The sequence below is a fragment of the Strigops habroptila genome, chromosome 2 (assembly GCF_004027225.2).
Source record: "Strigops habroptila isolate Jane chromosome 2, bStrHab1.2.pri, whole genome shotgun sequence".
Taxonomy (NCBI): Eukaryota; Metazoa; Chordata; class Aves; order Psittaciformes; family Psittacidae; genus Strigops; species Strigops habroptila.
In genome coordinates, this window is record NC_044278.2 from 115310896 (window position 1) to 115333066 (window position 22171).

At 45.0% G+C, this 22171-nt stretch overlaps 1 protein-coding gene across 2 annotated transcripts; it reads right to left on the reverse strand.

Moving 5' to 3' along the window:
* Window positions 1-574: 574 nt before the first annotated feature.
* On the reverse strand, window positions 575-9793 carry PRSS23 (serine protease 23). 2 transcript variants are annotated; one of them, XM_030477134.2, is made up of 2 exons: window positions 9596-9793; window positions 575-4048 (listed from the first exon to the last, which is right to left on the reverse strand). In XM_030477134.2, exon 2 carries the CDS (start codon window positions 4033-4035, stop codon window positions 2917-2919), a length of 1119 nt encoding a protein of 372 aa, XP_030332994.1. In that variant the 5' UTR covers window positions 4036-4048; window positions 9596-9793; the 3' UTR covers window positions 575-2916. The 2 variants fall into 2 exon arrangements, with proteins under 2 accessions (XP_030332994.1, XP_030332995.1); XM_030477135.1 differs by lacking the exon at window positions 9596-9793 and adding an exon at window positions 7786-7896.
* Between the last annotated feature and the right edge of the window lie 12378 nt (window positions 9794-22171).

The following is a 22171-nucleotide window of genomic DNA, read 5'->3' on the forward strand; positions in this document are numbered from 1 at the left end:
CTTCTCCCAAGTAACAATTGACAGGACAAGAGGAAATGGCCTTGAGCTGCACCAGGGGAAATTTAGATCAGATATTAGGAAAAATTTCTTCCCCAAAAGGGTTGTCAGGCATTGGAACAGGCTGCCCAGGGAAGCAGTTGAGTCACCATCCCTGGAGGCACTTGAAAGATTTGTGGATGTGGTTTGTTTAGTGGTTGACTTGGCAGTGTGAGGATAACAGTTGGACCTGATGATCTTAAAAGCCTTTTCCAACCTAAAGCATTGTATGATTCTGTGAAAAAAATCTTAATCTATAGTCCAATGAAGCAGTTGAGAACATAGGACCAGTGGATGGGAAATATGTCCAATGAACCAGGACTGATGTTGTCAAGCCCACATGATGTACTGTGCACATGCAGAGATAAGGCAAGTTGTAAAAGTAGCAATTCCCAAATCAAAAAGTAGAACATTTCTGCACTTCAGTGTTCCTCTAAAAGCTGTGGGTCTCACTGCTGGTGTCAGAAGAACTTTTTGCTTCCTGCATCAACTAAAAGAAAAAGAAGATGGACATGATTTATGACCTTATGCCGGCTGGTTCAAATTCCTCCATAGTTTATTGACCCTACAGTTAATAAAAACAATGTGACTTTTTAGTCTAATAGGTTATTTTCAGCTCTAAGTAATCTGAGCGCATGACTGGCTTTGGAACTGCAACCATCATATAAAAGCTAAGATTGATTATTACCATCCAAAGACAGAGTAATTAAACCTATGAAAAAAAATTACTTCAAAACTACTAACAGGTGAGGACAAAAGCAAATTGAAGGAAAATAAACAGCATTGAGGATATTAATAAATCTGTATCTGTCTTTACAAATAAGTAACTGGAATGAGATTGAAAGTGCAACCCAAGTATAGTACAAATACAAGACTGTCTGCATTGGAATTCCATAACTTTTCTTTATTCACTGTGATACATTCAAACAAAAGTGCTCCAGATAACAGCCATAGAGTAAAGGAAATTAAAATAAAGAGGCAGAAAAAGACCATCAGATACATATGCTGATTATTCATATTTCAAAGCATTAGTAACTGCTTGTATCTGAATGCACCAAAAGCCCACAGGAGGGTCCAATTGTTTTGCACGCTGCATCTATAAAAATAATAATCACAGGCAGCTCTAGCAAAATTGTTTTTCAGAACTAGAGCCAAAGCCATCACGAAGATAAAGCACCATCAGGCATATGTTTACAAATGCCACAGTAATTAGTAGAGTGTAAGAAAGGCTTAGCTGGTTTAACATTTTCCTTGTATTTGTATAGCACAGGGAAGCTCTGCTTAGATTCATTCCTTCCCAGCTCTGCCATTTCACACCAGGGCCTTGCATTTGCCCCAAAATACCAAGAGCCATAGGCAACTTGGTAAGGAGACACTGAGAGATGGGTGGAAGAGAAACTGGAAGTGGAGGCAGTGTCTATCCTCCTGTTTAAAAAAGTAATGTTGAACTGGACCATGTTACTGTAATACAGTGGCACAACCCACCTGAGAAATTGTTTGTACAGACCACATTGACTTCCCAATGCTCTTTGCTGAGCTACAGTTTTTTGGCTGCACTGATTTTACCTATAGGAGACAGTTCTTGTTTTAAACTCCACTTCTGCTACAGTAAAAATGTAAGTCACTGTCATCTATGAGAGCGGAGCATCACTTCGTAGCAAACTCAGACTGCACCCTATAACGTGGCTCCATTCCAGCCACGGTATTACTGAACTGTGCATTTGCCAAGAACTATTTGTAACTCGGCAGTTTGATGGGGAGGAGGATTTCTACCCCAAACACATGAGAAATGTAGGTCAAGATGCCACACAAATTACACTGTCAAAGGGATACGATAGACAGACACTTATAAATCCAGGGTCCCTCTACCTGGTGTAGGTAGAACAGCATGGATCTTCAACAAAAAGGGCAAAAACTCAGTAGAACCCTTGTCCTACTCTACTTGCTTTGCAGGCAGCAATTCAGATGGCCATCAAGACCATTAGACAGGCTTTCCTTTGAAAATCTGAGTTGCTGACACGAGTTTTTCCTTAAAAGATCTAAGTAGGTCATAAACAGAAAACAAGCCTCTGTCCCCATGTGTCTTCTGTAACAGTATGTCCATAGGGACCCTGCTAGGTGTAAGAGTATGCCCCAGCTCCTATAATGATTTAATCCTATGTACAATTTGTGTTTCCCAAGGCAGGATGCAATGGCACTACTCATATGACCAAGATCATCTTCACAGTCAAGTCCTTGCAACACCAAGGTCTGTTTGCTCAAAAAGCATTTTTCTTAACTCTGTTACTAATAAAGTCTCAAATCACTCAGGCCAAAAGGAGGTTAGAAATGTTACACAGTTATTTACCCTTCATGCTATTTGTGTGGCGTTCATCTCCCACAGCGCATGCCTTGCCCTTTTCACACTCCCTTGCTCATGCAGGAACACAAAGCTGTGATGTTTGGGTTGCAAACACCATTAAATGCCCCTCTCCAGCCCCCAACAGCATAGAAATATTTTCTTTTAAAGTTCAGATCAAAGCATTTCTACTAATCCTAGGATTTATTAAAACAAACATTGCAGACATGAGATAGTCAACAGCGTCCCTTTTATAAGATTCTTTGGAGACGGTTCTGATTTCATGCTGTTTACTGATCCGCCCCTAATTAATCTTGAGTTGCTCAGCTGCAAATTCAATAAGTCCACCTGCTCCTTCCCCACCCAACGTCTCTTTCTCCCCAGTGTTGAGCTGTAATGGCAGCACCCCACAGCCCCTAAGATAAGGTTCGCATCCCCACGTTACAAGACCATCTCCCAGACATTTGCAGCAAAAGTCTAGCCTTTCCTCAGATGACTAATTAAAACCAGTCATTAAGTGCTTTCAAGGAGTTTCATTGTCTTTATCCTTCCCTGCAGTCAAGGTAGTTGCCTTTGATCCAGTAACAGATCTGTGCGTATTTGAGGGGGGTGATGCGAACGGCTACATTGAAATCCTGTGGGGTGCCGTTCATGTCCACCCACTGATGGCCTGAAAATATTCCAATAATTTTACGCTCCCATTTGCGGTCCTGCCTCTTCCACATCCTCACGTACACCCCAGACCCACTCGCACCCGGCTGGGCATCGCACTGCTGGTACAACAGGTCATACGTTTCGTCTTTGACATCACAGAAGCGGTAAACCAGGTTTCCAGGACGATCGTTGTCATAGCCAGAGAAGTGAATCCTCCCTCCAGGCAAGTGTCTTGCTGGTGGGCTTACACCTATCTTCATAAACTTTCTTTTATGGGGCTTCTTCAGCTCCAGCAAGGCATAGTCATAATCCATGCCAATGTCATTGGCATTGCCTTTGATCCAGCCTTTGGGGACATGTGTCCGTTTCACTCGGATCCACTGGAATTTCATTTTCTCAGGTATTGCTGAGTTGGTGATATTAGCTCCTTTGCTGCCATCTTTCAGTTTGGGCTTTAGGAAGCCCACCCGCAGTTTCTGCGCTCCTTTGACGTAACTCTTGCCATCATGGATGCAATGAGCTGCAGTAAGAACATGCTTTTCAGCCACCAGGGTGCCCGTGCAACCTGTAGATAGCTTCACTGATGTAGAGAATGGGTAGTTCAACAAGAAGTCTTTCCCAAAAATGCTAAACCTGCTGTCATAGCCATAGATCTGCCTCTTAGTTCGAGATTTGCCTCGAGACTCATCACCACTGTTGCTCAGAATATATATGCCCACCTCTGTTTCAGTGAGGCTACCATTAGCATATAAGGTTTCATAGGACAGGTAGTTCTTCACTTCTTCATAAGTTGGCAGCGGAGAACTTTTGTGGCATGCTGGGCCACAGGGAGATACCACTTCCAGCCTGGCTTCAGCATCAAACTGTGGTTTGTCCAAGTTAAGGGTAGACTGTGGTAGGATAACTGGAACTCTGTAAGATGGCCAAGTTGGCTTCCAGTGAGAACTGGAGGGCATCACATCTTTAGCAGCACACAAAAGGAGGATTAAAGTGGGCAAGCCTGCCATTCTGAATGCCAGTCTGTGGAAAGCAAAAAGAAAGTCCAGTTACTCACCCAAACATGTTGCAAGATTAATCTACCTTGCTAAGTAATGGCTTGCTAACTGGGTATAATATAGTAAGGATCATGTGATTTGACTGGAGCCAAGCATCATTAAGTACTTTTCTCAGTGTTAAACTAATGCCTTAACCTGGATCCTGAAGCAAGTGCCCCAGGTTAACACTGAAACACAGGGCACTTAGCCCTTTGGTGTGCTGAGCCACCAACTCCCAGCTGACATCAGTGAGGAGTTACACTGTCTGTCTTCACACAGTGTAATGAAAATTCAGACTCTGTGAATTCCTGCATTCAGAAACCAGAGCTCCTGCAAAGAGTCAATGGCTTCAGCTGGATTACAGTATTCTCTGAAAGCTCCCACCTCGTCTCTGGCTCTGCTGAAAGAGGTCCTTAAATCACCTCACACCATCTGCTGTCTTAGCCAGAGACATCAAGCTGGTGGCAGGAACAGGAGGGTGGACAAAGAAGATAACCTGGACAGGAGCTGTTGCAGAACATGACCACACAGGAGACTCGTTTCCCTTTGCAACTCATAGCAGTGGAAGGTTCCTGCTCCATGTAGCATTTGCTCTCCCGTAGGCTTACATGAGAAAGGGTGGTATGAGTACACAAGGGCAGCTAATGAAGTGAATTTACAATTCTCAATGGAATCTTCAGTTAACATACTGGCTTACTGCTTTAGAAACTCAATTAATTACTAATGCAACCCACCCCCCTCTAAGCACAGGGAAGCAAATGGGACTGTAAATGTGTTTATGAACCCCAGGCAGAGTACTTCAGACTGCAGAGAACAGCGTGCACTAGGGCTGCGTCGAGAAAACGTGTAACTTTAGTTTATTTGAAAATTAGCCATACAGCTGAATCGCTGCAGGAGGCATTGCCCTGGGCAAGCAGGCAGGCAGGATCCCCCTCACACAAAGATTATTCAAACAACACTTCACTATTATGTTGAGCTTACACATGTTTAAAATCCTGCTGAGGTTACGCTGATCACAACTGCAGGATCATTCCTGAAATACCTCAAACCAGGAAACCAAAGGAAATCGCACAGGAGATGACCGCAGCTATCTAAGAATAAAACAGAAAAATCCTTCTTTCCAATGCTTTTTGTAGGAATACTCCATCCCTAAGCTGCACTGAAGAAGACTTCACAAGGTACAGACTGCTAAAGCCCAAAGGTGTCCAACTCAAAGATTGCTACCTGTAGCATCCTCTTTGGGAATGGGGGCTACAATGAAGGCACACAATATTCAAAATATCAATTGACTCATGCAGGATATCAAAACATTCCCATTCCAAAAAACAGACTTAGGTGAACAGAGCTGATGCTACTGATGCCCACAAAGGCAAGTGCTGACTCTTTTCCCAAGTAACAAGTGATAGGACAAGAGGAAATGGCCTCAGGCTGCACCAGGGGAGGTTTGGGCTGGATGTTAGGAACAATTTCTTCACCAAAAGGGATATTGAGCATTGGAACAGGCTGCCCAGGGCAGTGCTGGAGTCACCATCCCTGGAAGTGTTCAAAAACCATGTAGATGAGGCCCTCAGTGCCATGGGTTAGTGGTGGCCTTGGCAGTCCTCGAGTAAAGGTTGGACTTGATGATCTTCAAGGTCTTTTCCAACCTGATTGATTCTATGATTCTTCCAGAATTGACCAGATATTCTCTTGGTAATTTTTTCGTTAACAAACAGGACATCTTTAAAGGGATGTATCTTGTTATAGAAGGGTTAAGCTCTACACCTGATGGGCAAGTCTTGCTGGAATATACAGGCCATTTTAAACATGAATCAGAATTGCATCATTTTGGATGTCCCAATTGCATCATTTTGGATGCCCCTCTACTCTGCTCTTGTGAGACCCCACTTGGAGTACTGCGTACAGTTCTGGTGTCCTCAACATAAAAAGGACATGGAGCTGTTGGAGCGAGTCCAGAGGAGGGCCACGAGGATGATAAGAGGGCTGGAGCACCTCCCATATGAAGACAGGCTGAGAAAGTTGGGGCTGTTCAGCCTGGAGAAGAGAAGGCTGCGTGGTGACCTCATAGCAGCCTTCCAGTATCTGAAGGGGGTCTACAAGGATGCTGGGGAGGGACTCTTCCTTAGGGACTGTAGTGGTAGGACAAGGGGTAATGGGTTCAAACTTAAACAGAGGAAGTTTAGATTAGATATAAGGAAGAAGTTCTTTACAGTGAGGGTGGTGAAGCACTGGAATGGGTTGCCCAGGGAGGTTGTGGATGCTCCATCCCTGGCGGTGTTCAAGGCCAGGTTGGACAGAGCCTTGAGCCACATGGTTTAGGGCAAGGTGTCCCTGCCCATAGCAGGGGGGTTGGAACTAGATGATCTTAAGGTCCTTTCCAACCCTTACGATTCTATGATTCTATGATTCTAAGTGGAAAATACTTGCTTATGTATTCTAAGAAAACCATCAGCTCCTCTGGCTCCTCCATGTCAGAGACTAATATCGGATGTGGCTGGGTTTTGCAAGCTATGAAATGAGATAGTCTCACGTTGGTATAATCAAACATACTCATGTTCAACAGTGATTAGGAAAACACAGAAAAAGAAGGTAACAGGGACAACTGATACCCCTCCATCCCCACAAAGACAATATACACTAGCACAACTGTTAATTGTCCTACCTATGACAGTGAGGGCTGTATGCAGAAACCTTTAGCGGCCTCCCAGTTAGAAGCTAAGAACAGATTAAATCACAGTTACACTGTGCCTCAGCTATCAGATCCCATCATAAAGAGCACATATTTATAAGCAGTCTGCTCTCATCTGCCTCATACCAAAGTTATTGCCACAAATTACATTTGAAGCACTCCTGATACAGGCATCTCCATCTAAATTGCACCACTCACTCATGCTGCTTCTTGGATCTAAATATCATTCATGCTCACAGAGCCAGTGCTGGCCTTTGGCTGGTTTTTTTAGCTGGCAGGGGGAAATTAGAAGTGTCTTGTCAGTTGCTATTTGCACAAGCAGCAATATTCCCTTTTGTCTGTCAGCATAGCGACCTGATGAAGGGACTGTGTGACCAAAAACTTCGCTGCTTCCCCCGAGAGCATCATCTGGGCTGAGAAGAGAAATTACCTCTCCATATCCCTACCATCAGCATTGCAGCAATGCCCGCACTGGAAAGGCAGTTTCAGTCAGTAGAGGGCAGTCGCCCTATGAAGAGAGCGAGACAGCAGCTGGGACTTATATTGATCCCAAAAAAAAGGCTTCGGGAGATGGTAACTGTGCTGTGCTCTCTAAAGTGGTCCTTACTCCACTTTATGCCTCTGAGCAAGCCTTCCCACACCCCTCGCCTGCTGCTTCTGTGCTATGATCACGCTGATGATAAATGTGATGATAAAAAAGCCTTTTCATCAGCTACAGAACTTTGCAGTTATGTCAAATGCTATTAAAACCTAATAAAATACAGTTGTGAGTTTATACCGGACCATAGAAGCTAAACAGTGCTCACAAATCAAGGCATTTATCGAAGTCTGCATAGTTACATCACATCTGGAGACATAACTGGTAATAAATCAGCTCTGGGATGCAATAAACAGAATAAATATGTCTTATTTACAACAAGATGCCAACATAGAGCATAGTACCTCTGTCTGTAGAGATGCCTCCTCTTTGAAAAATAGTAAAGCAGAAAAATGAAGGAATATAAAGAGCAGTCTAAATTTAAAGAGAGACCTACCAGTTACGCTCTTCTTTCCTTTTCCTTTCTCTTTTCTGTTTCAAACAAAACCCAAAAAGCAGCAAAAAAACAGGGTTTACACCCTCTGTGTTCAGCTACATACTCGTGTGTGACCCTGAGAGATGTTCTCAAATAGAACAAACCAGTAAGAAGCAAGGACTTCCCCCAACAGCTATCACAAACTGATACTGAATGACTTACGACGTGCGGCTCTACTGTAGCACTGCTCTTCTGTTTCTATTTAAACTGTGTCATAAACTCAATCCACCCTTTGACTCAGTACAAAGCCCTGCTCTGATATCCAGCCTCGGAACCCCCTAGAAAGCGGTTTGTACATAATCACACTTGCTAATGGCATTAAAATGGTTTAGAGAATGGAAACAGTGACAGCTACCCCGGGGCTCCCCACGCTGCTGAAACACTTCACAGACACATTTTCCTGCCTGCTATGGGCATTCACACCCTGAGAGAGATGTTGGTGAAAGAGAACTGCCTTGTTCGGGATGGACATGAATCATTTTCTAATAAGCAAGTAATTTTTCTGGGAGAGTTCACCACTTCAGGGTTGGTTCTGGTAGTAAGATGGTAAATAACAATAAATCTTGGAACATCCAGTAGGAAAGCCTGTGAACCGAACAGGCTCCGTTACATTTTTTGAAATGAAGAAAGTTTTTCCACAGAGCTGGAAGCCAGAATGATTAACATGGCAAAAGAGAACAAATGAAGAAAGAAAACCAAGACAGTAGGAGAGAAAAACCTGCCCCAAACCAAATTACAAAGGTGAATTAAACCACTGTCACTGCCGTGCCAAAATACCTCCGCTGCTTCTCTTAGTCACTTAGAACTTGTCAAAACACAGCAAGAGTAATTGAGTTCTGCTTTTAAGAGGTACAGAAGCCTTACAGCCATCAAAATCCGACGTCTCTATCAGCCTGCGATGCTGGAGGTGGTGTGACTTACCCTGCCTTACCCGCTGCACTGCGGGCTGTAAGAAGAGATGCCTCGGAAAACCTGAAACCAACTTTGGTCCTGACAGGCCAAGGGTGTCTGTTAACACACACAACAGGTATCCTGACACGTGTGTCAGTGACACGCACACACACACACAGCAAAGGGATTGTGGTATGCGTTTACCACTTAGTGCGATTCCTAGGGAGTGATTTTCCTGTCTCCTTTCTTTCCTCTTTCCCTCTCGTAAGGTAGCTTCGGTTTCACGGTACAAGAGCAAACTGTGACGGTCAGCTGGAATAAAAGCTGTGAGCAAGGACACGCATCCCCGGGGATACCAACCACCCGAGCGACGGGGCAGGAGCCGAACAACCACCGCAGGCTCCAGCAGCTGCTTCGCTGGACACATCATCGTGTATTTCTAAAGTAAAACCCCCAAAATACTGATGTTTTCGGTCACGGAGATGTACCAAAGTACAGAACCGCAGCGGCTTAACCCAGCAGCTCCTTCTGACGCCTCCCGAGTGCGAAAGGCAGCAAAGGCGAATCTTTCATCAGCTGTTTCCTCACCAGACGCCCCTTCCAAGCTGGTCACCGCCAGCAGCCACCAGCGGGGCTCGCCGCCTTGGTCAGCACCCGAAGCGGGACGGGCGGGGAGCGGCAGCTCTCTCCATCCGCATTGTCCGCCCGCCGGGTGCGCTCCCGACGATGGGAGCGGGTTAAAAGCGCAGCGCTCGTCCCGCACCCGGACAGCGGCTCCCGCAGCCCAGCGCTCCCCGCTGGCCCCGGGGCTCGCCAGCCTCCCTTGTGTCCCTCCAGGGTGACCCGCACCCCATCGCACCCTCCGGGACCCGCTACCTACCAGCTCCCCGCGGCGGCGGCGGTGGTGGCGGCGTCTCCCGGAGCCGCTCAGGCAGGTGGCGGGGCCGGTCCCGGTCCCATCCCTCCCGCCGGGCGCCTTCCCTCAGAGGCGCGCTCGGAGCGGGGCGGAGCGGGGCGGAGCGGCGCCTCCCGCAGGTGGCTCCCGCCGCCGCTGCCGAGCCCCGCTCCCCTCCGCTCCCCCTCGGTCCGCAGCGCTCCCGCCCCACAGCCCGCCCTTGGGAGCCGCGCCGGGGCTGAAGCCGAGGCCGCCCCTCGGCGCAGGCCGCCGCCACAGTGCGCCCTTCAGGGCGTCACCCCCTTGTTTTCCTCTTTTCATGCCGTTTTCATTGATTTCCTGAGGAAAACCATACTTTTTTTACCTCATTTTTGTTTTTATTCGAGGGGTCCCGGCACTGTGGGCAGCTCAGGGGCTGCCATCCCCTCACCCCAATGGTGGCCCGGCCACCTCAGAGGGTGAACCCCTGGGGTCCCTCCTGCCATTGCAGAGCATAAGGAGCTCTGTGGTCTGTCACCTCTGTTGCCTCATATTTGAACTTAATTGCCAGGCACATTCTTTGCATGAGTTTTAATTACTCATCCTTCTTGAATCCTTATAATGATAGCTGGCAAGAAAAGAGGCAAGGGGAGCCAAGAAGGCAAAAACTCCTGCGATGTGTTTTAACTCCACAAGAAAAATCCACACAAGGTTGTGCCAGAATTCCCAGCTGATCACCATTACCCCAGAAAGGAAATGGGAATTTCACAGGAATCGGTTTATTCCCTGCCTTTTACCGGCCTCTTCACCCCAATTCTACCTTTAGGAAGGACCAGGAGAGCTTGAAGCACAGCAAAGCTCTGCCTCATGGACCCTACATGAGGAGATGAGATGTTGCAGGATCTTATGTTCTTAGATGTGATTTTTCTAATTTGCATTTATTTGGGCTTAGAAATACCTCATTTGGGTCTGTGGAAAGGTTTTAACAAATGGTAGGGAAAAGTGAGTGCTATAAAAATCATAACTATTCAGACAAGTCTGTCTCAACTGTGAATGATTAGAGGAGAATTGCAATGTAAAGGAGAGGTCCCCAGGGGTAGAGGGCAAAAGTCTGCAGCATAAATACAGCTGGAGAATACAACCGGTGCCAGGGGGAAGCTGGGGCTGGTGACACCATTTCGGCTGCTCTTGGCCACCAAGAGTGATCATGCAACAGTGAGGATGATACCTGGAGAATCACCAATACCATACTAATGACAGATCCCTTTCTTATCTGGATTCATGTCTTCTTGCCTCCCGCTGCCGAGGAAGCTTTGCCCTGTCCACCTCCTTTGTGTTTCATGGATGGAGGAGTTGGCTCATGGTTTGTAGGGGGTGAAAGTGTTTGGTGCTGAGGCGCTGGCACAGGGTGCCCAGAGAAGCTGTGGCTGCCCCATCCCTGGCAGTGTTCAAGGCCAGGTTGGACACAGGGGCTTGGAGCAACCTGCTCTAGTGGAAGGTGTCCCTGCCCGTGGCAGGGGGTTGGAACTGGACGAGCTTTAAGGTCCCTTCCAACCCAAACCATTCTATGATTCTATGATACATAGTGGGAGTCAGGGCTGAGGCCATGGTTCAGGCAGGCTCTCGCTTTCAATGGGCATACAACCTCTTCTCTCACAAGAGCCGTGTGAGCTCCAGGGTCTTCCAAGCTTTCCTCTCACAGGTCGTCCTGGCTGTTGTAGGTCACCATGCCAAACAAGGCCTTGAGCACTTTTACTCTTCTGACAAAGTACAGATTGCCCAGCAGTCACTTCTAGATGACTGCAAACCGTCCACTGAACATTTCTTTATATATCCTCTCCTGCTATATCTCAAATGTGTCAGCCTTCCTGTAGCACACCGCTGTTTTCAAGAGTCTCAGTGGGAGATAAATACCAGCATAATTGTTTCCTTCTTTATATGTTTTCCCCATTTTTTTATTTACAGTGACTGTGAATAAATTCTGACTGACTAAAGGACTGTTTGATCTCCAGACACAAATTCAAATAGACACAACCCTAGACACCGATAGAAATGTTTACAGCGGACAGGGGGGCAGAGGTACAAGACACTGATGAGATACAAATGGTGGGATTCATCTCACTTAACTGTGGGGGTTTGGATGCCCTGGGCTATCCATGATATAATACAGGACCACAGGCCTTCCCCATCTGGAAGTCAGTGCTGGGAAAGATGAAGGCACCCCATCCAAAAAGAGTGGCTGTAAATGTCCATAGTTAGAGACATCCCACCACACTTCTTATGGATTCCTGGTGTATTTTTTCCTATGCGTATAACTCTTAAGAATCAAAAGCTGTGGTGAAATTGGGCCACAGAAGCTTCTTTAAATAGAGAGTGAAGTCCAAGACCTGAGTGTCACTGTGGGCCTTTGTTGAGGCAAAGAGCAGTAAGCGACAACCTACGTAGTGAGGGTGAAGAGGTATTAGCTGTGCTATATTGTCAAGTGATAACACACATGCTGACTTTTCAGCACCTTGTGAGTAAGCTGAAAATGAAACAGTCTACAGGTGGGAGCCCTAATGAATGGCACTGTCAGGAGATGATTCCTCATGGTTGAAGAAATCTTTTATTCCGCAGGGAAGTGAAGTAACCTGGCGTTATGGGCCTGTGCCAGATTCCGCTGCAGACAATGGAGTGATTTCAGAGGCCACTGAGTCTGCAAGGAAGACTGACAACCCACAGTTGGCTCAAATGAGTCCTCCTGTTGCTTGCTGCTGGTGCAGTGCAGCAGAAAAGGCTTTGGAGTTCCCTCTGCCTTGGCAGCTCTCCAACAGGCTCTTCTGCCTTCCTGGGACGAGACCCCTGCTCGCAGATGCGCTGTTTTCCAAAGCACTTTCTGACTGAAGGAGGAAGAAGCTAAAGGTGAAGAGAATCCCTATCCCTTTGAGAACAGTCTATTTTGAAGGCAACGATGACACAGACTGTGGCTTTGGAGAAGCAAGTCTTATCCCCATCTCTCCTCCTCCTTCACTGAAGGACTTGAGGAAGGCTCTACTGCCTTGGTTCCCAACCTGTGCAATGAGTGTGAGAGCATTTTCTGTCTCAGTGCAGTGTTATGGTGGTAAACACAGTGGTGTTGTATACTCACTGTGACGGTGGGAAGGACAAGGCCAGACATTTGCCTCAGATATGTAGCACCATAAGATGATACTATACAGAGAGAACGAGCTCTTTTGCTCTGATTTCCAAGCCTGTGGATACAAGGGTGGTGGTGGAGGCACGTAGTTCCCAGAAACAAGATTCCTTTACTGTCAGCTCTTACAGGAAGCATGTGAGGACTGAGATTCTGCATTGTTTGGTTTATGAAAGATTGCTGAGTGGGAAAACTGACAGCTGAATATATACAACATCCTTCCTGTGCTGGTAAAAATCTTGTCACCAGTGAGTGTGGTATGGTGGAGCAGGGTGGAGGGCGTCAGCCTTGGAGAGGATTCCCCTGCTCAAATAAAGACAACTAAAAGCTAGGCATGACGACTCTAGGTTCCTTTTGCAGGCCTTTAGGGGCTGCCTCACAAGGCAATTCATTACGTACTAGAACATGATACAAGATAGACCAGACAATCATTCCTTAAAAGCACTCATTTCCTCCCATTGTCTGTTAGGAGAGGTTAAATCTAACTTTTTGATGCCTTCTTCAATCCTATTCAGTGTGTCCAACTTCCTGCTGTGTGAACAGGGATATTTGAGCATCTAGTTGCAAGTCATCCTAAGAGGGGAAGGGTTTCTACAGCACATTTCCACCTGTAGACACTGTGTGTGAATAAAGCTTTGCCTGAGACAACTCCAGCCTTGCAGAAAGTTTGTAAAATGATTGGAAAACTAATCTAATACTTTATGGGAAACAGAAGAAGTAAGATTGGACTGAAAAGACAGTACTTTTAGGAATAATTTTGTAGTTCCTCCCTCCAGATTCTCAACTGAAAGGCTTATTGGGATTATCTATATCTGTCAGGCACAGCATGGGATTCTCTAAACATCCACTTGAAAAGAGCATATTATGTAGAAAGTTTTGATCAAACTATGAGATGCATAGAAAGAAGAAAATGAGGAAGAACATTTTGAATTCAGCTTGGTTCAAAATTCACAGCTATATATGTTATATATGCTCTTAACTATACAGATCTTGGGAATTCCTGCTATTCATATCACTGAAAACATTTCTGACAAGTGATATTTAAACTAACAGTGCCGCTTTCGTTTCATGATAGTGAAAATTTGTTGAAATAAAACAGGCATCTGGATTTGCTCCAACAAGACTGAGATTCTTGTAAGATGTTGCATCGTCACCGTTTGGGTAAACAGCATATCCATACGGTGAAGTAATCCCAAAATAACACCTTAAAAACAAAGCACCCACTGCAACTGCACTGCTTGAGAACTTCAGGAATTTCCTGAAGGAGGGAATCTTCAGTGTTACGCAAAACTGGATCACATTCATCACTACTGGTTTGGGGTTTGTGCTAGTAGGTTTCAGTGCTCCATCTGGTGGGTTTGAATCCACCATGTACTCATCTAAGAGTAGTGAGCTATAACACTTTATAAGTGCTATATGTGACCAGGAAGTTACTGTATAGTTAGAAAGTCATGGAGAGTATTAATAGACTGCTTTTCAGCTCCTGCTGGAGATCATAGTCACCTCTTGCCCAGCTTTAAAGAGAAGCTCATGTCCAATGCACAAAGCAAAGGAGAAGGCTCTTGGCACAGTGGCAGCCCACACCTGCAGAGCAGATGAGCTGGGCATGGTGTTTGGTCAAACCTTTCACCATCTGCCTGTCAGCCTTTGCAGTGATGTTCCTCCACTTACGCTGGGAAAGGCCTTTCCTAGACCTGTTGTACAACAAGAACTGGTAGGATTTCTGATAAGATGCTTGAGCTCAGACTTGGTTTGATGTGTGGTTATGGTGCAGCTGGGATGAAGGCACCCTGATGTTAGTGGTGTAATAGTGAGGGACCACATTTCAGACTATGTTCTGGCAGCACAAACAGAGTCACACAGTTAAAACTTCCCTCAGGGAAAGGAAGGGTTGGAGGTGGTGTTCTTGGCAAAATCATCCTGCACTGAATGTAGGCCCTGTGAGAACACCTAAAGCAGGAGTATCTCCCTGGCTTAGGGAGACAAAGAAAAAGGAAAATCAGGCAGGGATTGCGACAGTTTTCATGAGTGGATCTGCATAAATTTCTCGTTCAAATAAGCCTTTGCTGGTAGAATTTCTGAGCCCATGTGTAACACCTGTGAATCAGTGCTCCCAAGGGAATGAACACAAGCCCAGGGCACACAGGAGGGCTGTCCAGCCATCACAGCCAGCACATGGGGCTGTCTGGTAGGGACCTCTGGTCTGACACAGAAAGGGAGTCATAGTAGAACCAGGGGAGGTCAGTTATGATTAGCTTGGGAACAAGTAAACTAGATTAACCTTGGCTAATTTTAGCCACCTCAAAGTTATGCCAGTAGCCTAAGGAAGGCTGTGTTTTAAGTTAGAGGAGAGGACGCATCTCCAGAGGGCAATCCATCCCAGCCATGTTAGATGCTGTAGTTATTACGGATGAACTGCAGTCTGGAATTATTTTCTCTTGGGTGCCATCGAGGCAGCCAAGACAGCTCATGTGGAGAGGACATTTGGCTTTTACAACTAGACGGCAATTTGGAGTTAAGTGCTTTTCATCCGAGAATTGCTCTTGGGTGGCTCTTGTTGACATCTTGTCAAGATGAGCTAGTTTTCCATATCTAGCGTATCCAGCTATGAAAACAGCGACGAGTTTTCTCCCAAATAGGCAACCTGTTTCACTAACCTATGATCCCTTTCCCTCCCTTGTGGCAGATGTCATCTTTCATTTGCAAGCTAATAATTGGGATTTTATGCTTCTCAGCTGTGACTGCAGCTGCAGTACTGTATCTGGTGCTGGCTACCTAGTTCCACGTGAGACATACACAAATTGGAGGTGATTAAGAAAACAAAAAAGCAAGAATGATTAAAGGTAAATAAAGAAAATGTGTATCATTTATCATAGATGAATCTAACAGCCTACACTTGCAGTGTAGAATATTTAGGGCCCTAAGGAGGAATTATTTCACATGGCACTAAGGAGTATCATGACAAGAGCTATAATGCAAGGAGATAAGAAAGGACATATTTGGGCTAAATGTTACCAGAAAAATTTCTGACTGTGTGAACTGGTTGTGAAACAGTATCCCAGGGGATTTCCCCACCCCCAAGGATATATAAACTGTGTGAGACAAAATATTAGGAAAGGGAACAATCCTGAATATTGTGTAGCATTTAAGTAATCCAATATGTCTTTTTCAGCACTAATTACTACAATCTACAGTTCAAAGCCTAGAAGATAAGAAAGCCATTTGATGATACTTCTTGCAGAGACACATCCCATGAGGAGGAGTATTAATAGCAAGTCTGGATTTCTTATAACTTATTTCTGACACAGCATGCCTTTGAATGCATTTCAAACTCCAAGATGAATGTCTAAAACCAGCCCTGTGCTGCTCTGTTCTACGCACCGGGTACTCACTGGTGGTCTGTAAATATTTCCTCTCTCACAAGTACTCAGCGAAAAAGCCCATTTCCGATTGTCAGATCTATGTACTCAGTCTGCACTCTTTCAGTTCAGCTGGGTTCACTTCTGTAGCAAGGAGAGAGGTTTAAGTGGGAGAATTTAATTTTTAATGGAACATATACAGGCTCACACAGGCCAAATCAGATAAAGATATAGATACTACAGATGTGAGTCTGGGACCAGGCCCACACTGGGAGCTGAATAAATGCATCAAACCTGTAAATATCATTTAGAATTTCACATACCTTTCTCACCCTCACTGCAAATACGAACCAAGACGAGCAGGGTATAGCTAGCCACCTGCATTTAGCATCAGCCTAAAACAGTTAATCTGAGAGGCATTCCATATAACTCCACGGCATCATTCTATGGCCACCTTGGCAGAAGACTCCCTGGGACAGGCGAGGAGTGAGCAGTGCACCCGACCCAGACATCCACATAGATACTCCAGAATGATAGTTCAGCCTCACTCAGGAGAAGTAGAGGTCCTGACACTGCCCTCATCCTAGTCTGTTAGTAGAAGGGCCACAACAAAAGACCCCAGCCAGAAGTACCAGCTTTGGCTGTACCTTAGGTGCTGCAAAATGGTTTGGTCTGTCTTCACTTGATAGTCAAGTTATCCACACAAAGAGGGTTTCATAGCTGGAAGCAAGCACAGTGATCTAGCCTGAGATCCTGCACTACTCAGTGGACTTCTCTGCCCCTGGTCACTAGTCTTGTTTGAGCTAGAAGGACATTTTAAGGAACAGTCAGCTTTGAGCTAAAAATGATCAGAGTGTAGGTATACATTACAGCCTTTGGTTCATCATTGTCTAGTTATTTCTATTTATACTTCAGCTGTTTATCAAGATATGTTATGGTCAAAGGCCTTAAAAGTCTGAGTATACTGTATCAGTACAATTCCTGTTATTCTAAAACCTTCAATTTCATCAAAAGCAGTATTATTCTTTGACAAAATCTGCTTCCATAAATCTTAATTATATTACTTTAATCCTTTGTGAAATATATCATCACTCTGATTATGTCATCTGAGATTGGAATCAAGTAGAAAAGCCCACAGTTACCCGGATAATTCCATCTATCCTCTTCCAATACTCATGTCACCCTGGCTTTCTTCCAGAGCAATTTGTCATATGTTGTTTAGCAGATTTTATTTATTTACTGTGTTGTAGCTGGGTTGGCAGCCCTGAGCCATGCAGCAGGATAATTTCCTGACAAGTTACTCGAGTTCCTTACTCTAACTGAAGAGATGGGTTGGATCAAGTGAAATAGGGTGAGACATAAGAGTTTGTGTTATATAGGAGATCGACTGAGATAATCCTGTGCATCTTCTACTGTATCAATCTGAAACTATGACAGCCATGGATCATGATAAACATGATGTCCTGATCCAAAAGGTACATCTGTGTGTGACTCAAATTATACTAACTTTACTGCTACACACCATTAATGTATTTTAAAAGAAATACTTAAGAAGCACTTGTTAAATATTTCCTGCATTGCCAGCATGAAGGAATAAGGATACAATTCTCCATTGTACTGCAACAGGCATGATTATAAATGGAAAGGCAGCTTTAAAATAACAATTTCTCTATTATGTCTCATTAAAAGCCAGCTGTTTGCTACCGGCAATGAACACAGAAGGGTCTGTGACAGCAATGCTCCAAGTTATACTTTGTCTAAGTGTACATTGCTGATAGTATTATGCTGGTAACTGCTGACCTGCTCCATTATATGACTTTGGAACAAACTCTCTTTCACCCTTGCTGTAAAGCTAAGCACATTTTTTTCAGAGTTCTTAGTAAATAGTGGCCGTATCTCCATTTACAAGAATAAAATGGAGCAGAAATTCCTAACTGAGCCTGTGGGGCTGGGCAAACCACCACAAATGTTTAAATATTTGATTGGAGAGAAGCCACCTTTTGAATGTCATGGAAAGTGGCCAGTGCCAAGCATCCAATTCTACTACAGGACCCGAACGTTTGAGCTGGAGCTAATTGTTTACCCAGTCTGTCTGCCCGGGCAAACAAGCTCCTCGAAGCTCATTGCTGAGAGTCTGCCCGGATCCCCATTCCTCAGCTTTATGTACTTATTAGGCGTATGATAAAGGAGGGCACGAAGCAAGCAGAGACGTTAACAAAGGCAGGGGAATGCCAGGCCTGGACAGAATTAAATCAGTGTGTTGTGAATGCTCTTGTTCTGGATGTGAATATGGAGTTTCTGTTGTGAGGGTAGGTGAATAGCAGACGGAGGGTGAGGTGAAGTTGAGTTCCCCGCATTGAACTCAGCAAGGAAAGCCAAGAGCTGACTGAGCCCTAATTAGGACTTGACAGCCCGATCCTGCAGGGAATATTCTCACTGAGATAAATGGGAGCTCTGTCTGACGAAGAACAGTAATGTGTTATATTGCTACATATATTAGTTGTATTTCTTCAGATTCCGCAAGTCCTGCAAGCAACTGCACTGTGCTATACACTAGAATAAAGGAAAAAGATACTTTCTCACCCTACTTTGCAATCAAGATAGAAAAGATGGTCTATCTGCCTACGTGTGCACTCTGTTATTGGCAGAACATGGAATAAAGACAACGTCCTCTGAACCCCTGTCCAGTAGGCAATGTTAATTTAATTAGGTTTCTCAGCTACATCCATAACCTTAGTACTTAACTCACCTTTGAATTTCATACTCTATCATATTCCATATTCCTAATAGTAGTTGCAGAAGGCTGACAGAGATCCGTAATACAACCCCATGTGGCACTGAGTGAAGGATAGAATGTTTAATTTATCTCTAATATGCTTGAGGAGATAAAAATAGATTTGTGGAGCTGATTTGCTTTTTTTTACTGGGAAGTATTTGAGGGAGAGGAAGCAAAAGAAATGCGGAGCTGGAAAACAGCAGCTTTTGAGGTTAAACTGGTTCTCTTTTAGAAAGTTATCTCAGGAGCTGTTTGTTACCTAATGTCATAGTTTGACAGAGATCATCCAGTGTGGGAATTGAAAAGAGGCTCAGTTTAGGTAACAGGCTCTGTGATTTCCTGCTGGGATCAATGATGTGCTCTAGCATCAGAGGGACCTCTTCTGCACCAGCAACCCCACTCCTTTAGCACGGGGCAGTCTCTGTGCTGGGCAAGGGGACCCTCTGGTCTCCCTCCCTCCCTCAGCCTCTGGCCTTACTGCTGAGACAGCTGATAAATATGTCAAAAAGTGGTGCTGTTGGAAGGCTGGATTTAGATTACAAGCCCATGTCTCCAAACTGCCAGCTGGCAGTAACGCTGGTTGCTGCTGCCTTGGGCCTGATTTAATGCCTGACAAAAGGGGAAAGCTCCATGTGTCACTGGCCCTCTCAAAACACCCCTCTGGCTGTATTTTCTAACCCACTGAGAAAGGCTTTAAAGTAGGTTCAGTTGTGGATGGAGATGAAATCACAGAGGAGACAGGAGCTGCGGGGAGGGCCTCACACTCCCCAGAGGCAGAGGACATCCTGGGGAGCTCCTGCATACCGGTACAGACCATCTGGGAAAGAAATAGGAGGAACAGGAGGTCTGTGCAGCTGCAGAGCGACACCATCACCATCCCACCAACAACAGAGGTGTGGTGGGATGTTTGCATGGCTGGAGTGTGTAGATGCACTCAGGTGGAGTTGTAATACATGAATACTCACTCTTTAGACTCTAGGAAATACAGAGAAGACAGGAATAAGGCTGTGCTCAGTGCCAAGGAAAGCTCTGATGTGTAGGACATGTAGGTATCTCAAGAGGTCCTTTACAACAGAATCCTAGAATCACAGACTGGCTTGGTTTAGAAGGGACCTTAAAGCTCATCCAGGTCCAACCCCCTGCCACGGGCAGGGACACCTTCCACTAGAGCAGGTTGCTCCAAGCCCCTGTGTCCAACCTGGCCTTGAACACTGCCAGGGATGGGGCAGCCACAGCTTCTCTGGGCACCCTGTGCCAGCGCCTCAGCACCCTCACAGGGAAGAACATCTGCCTAATGTCTAATCTAAATCTCCCCTCTGTCAGCTTAATGTCACTTTACACTTTTACTTTACAAAGTAAATTTCTCTATGATGCATTTTCCTTGTAGGATTCTTCTTCAGCCTCACAGGTCTCTCATCAGGAGGCCAGCCTGGATTGTTCATTTTCCCTTGTCAGAGTTTATTCCCCCTGCATTCTTCTAGAAAACTTCTTTTCCCCCCTGGTCACGTGCTGAAATTAGTGATAAAACTGGAATTACAAAGACACTGCCAAGAAGACAAGTTCCTGACATCCTCTGCTGAAAATCACTGGTGTCTGGGAATATCAGTCAGTATTCAGTTCTCATTCTGATCAACTCAGCCAGTTGCTTATTGCAAGCATTCGATTTAAAGAGGAAAACAGAGCAACCTAAGGAACTGTGGTTGGGTAAATGCTAAGGGTAGAAGCAGGACAGGTTTTCTGCACTAGAGGTAGGCTGAATGCCAATGGCAATAATCAAATGATGACACGAGATATGTATAGGTAACTGTGCTGATATTTTATTTCTGCCATCTCTGGTCTTCCCATGGTAGGATTCAGGTCGCTATATGGAGAAAAGAGGCCACAATGCTGCCACAAGGGAATAAGACCAAGTTACCTGCAGCTGAGAGATGCAGTTTGACAGAGTCCGTAGGGGTGCAGTGCAGGGAGCAGCCGGCACTCTGGGAGGCAAAAAGGAGCTGCTGGGATACAGCAATCAGATCCAAATCACAGGTGAACTTGAATGTCTCAAGGACAAGGAGCCAGTGGCCAGGCAGGGGCTTGTGCCAACAGTTCTAAAATGTCATCTTGCTCCATAGTTGGGGATACTTTATCTTTCCTGGATCAGGCAGCCCGAAAATATCCCTCTGGTGAGAACAGGTGATTCAAAACCTGGCAGCTCAGCTGGTTCCATGCCCTGTGTATATACACCGCAGACCTGCTGCATCACACGGCAAGGATGGAGGTATCTGCGGGACCGATAGCAATGAGGAAACAGACACACAGCTTGTCTTATCCAGAGGTCAGGACGAGCTGTGAGCAGTGCTGAGAAGGGAGAAGGTGCCTCTACAGTCACCCCTGGGTAAATCCTCCCTGCCAAAAGACAGCTTATTCCTCTGTCACAGATATTAATGATCTTCTCCTCAACGCTGGAGACTTTCTTATTGGAAATGTATCTCTGTGGAAAGGTTTCATCCACCTATTTGCTGGATTGTACCAAGCGCACACATACATATATGTGTATATATATGCATGTGTGTGTATATATATATGCATAGGTTAGCTGCATCTCTCACTAGACTGTGTTGACACTGTACAAAAGCAAACCAAAAGACATTTTGAGTCGGTATCTGGATTGTCTCAGAAAAAGAGCCACACATTTATTTTATCTTTGTCTACCTGTATCAAGTTACAACTATAACTAAAACACCTATGAGTGCCTCTAAATATCCTGACAGTGTGTTTTTCCTGTTTTGTCTACATTTAAAAGTCCTCTCTAACAGTGCTGACTTTGATGATTTTTGGGGTTGACTTCTTTGGCTAATTATTCATTTCACAACAACTTGTTGTCTCCAAACATATTTTCTTCTATACTACATTATATTAACACTCCAAAAAGCTAAAGTCAGAATAGCATTCTTTGTTCTTACCCTAATAGAACTGGCATTAAAATGTTGGCATTTCTTGTGGAATGGAAACTTGAGGTTTCAGCTAGATCTGATACCATCTGTTTCACAGAAAGGGAGAAAAGTTTCCCTTATATCTATTCCCTTGATTATTTGAATATAGACTAAAACTTTAAGCACCTGTTTGGTAGAATCCAGCTGTATTCTCATAACAGCAGGGAGGCATGGTTGTGTCGTAAACCTCCATGAAAAATTTGGTTGGCAATCAGACAAATGCACTTCCAGCCAAAACCAGTCAATAGATATTTTGTCTCTGTTTGCTGCTCCAATTAATTTAAACTTCACATGTCA

What these genes read in the sequence shown, in the direction of transcription:
- PRSS23 (XM_030477134.2), bottom strand. Translation starts at nt 4,035, where the DNA reads ATGGCAGGCTTGCCCACTTTAATCCTCCTTTTGTGTGCTGCTAAAGAT.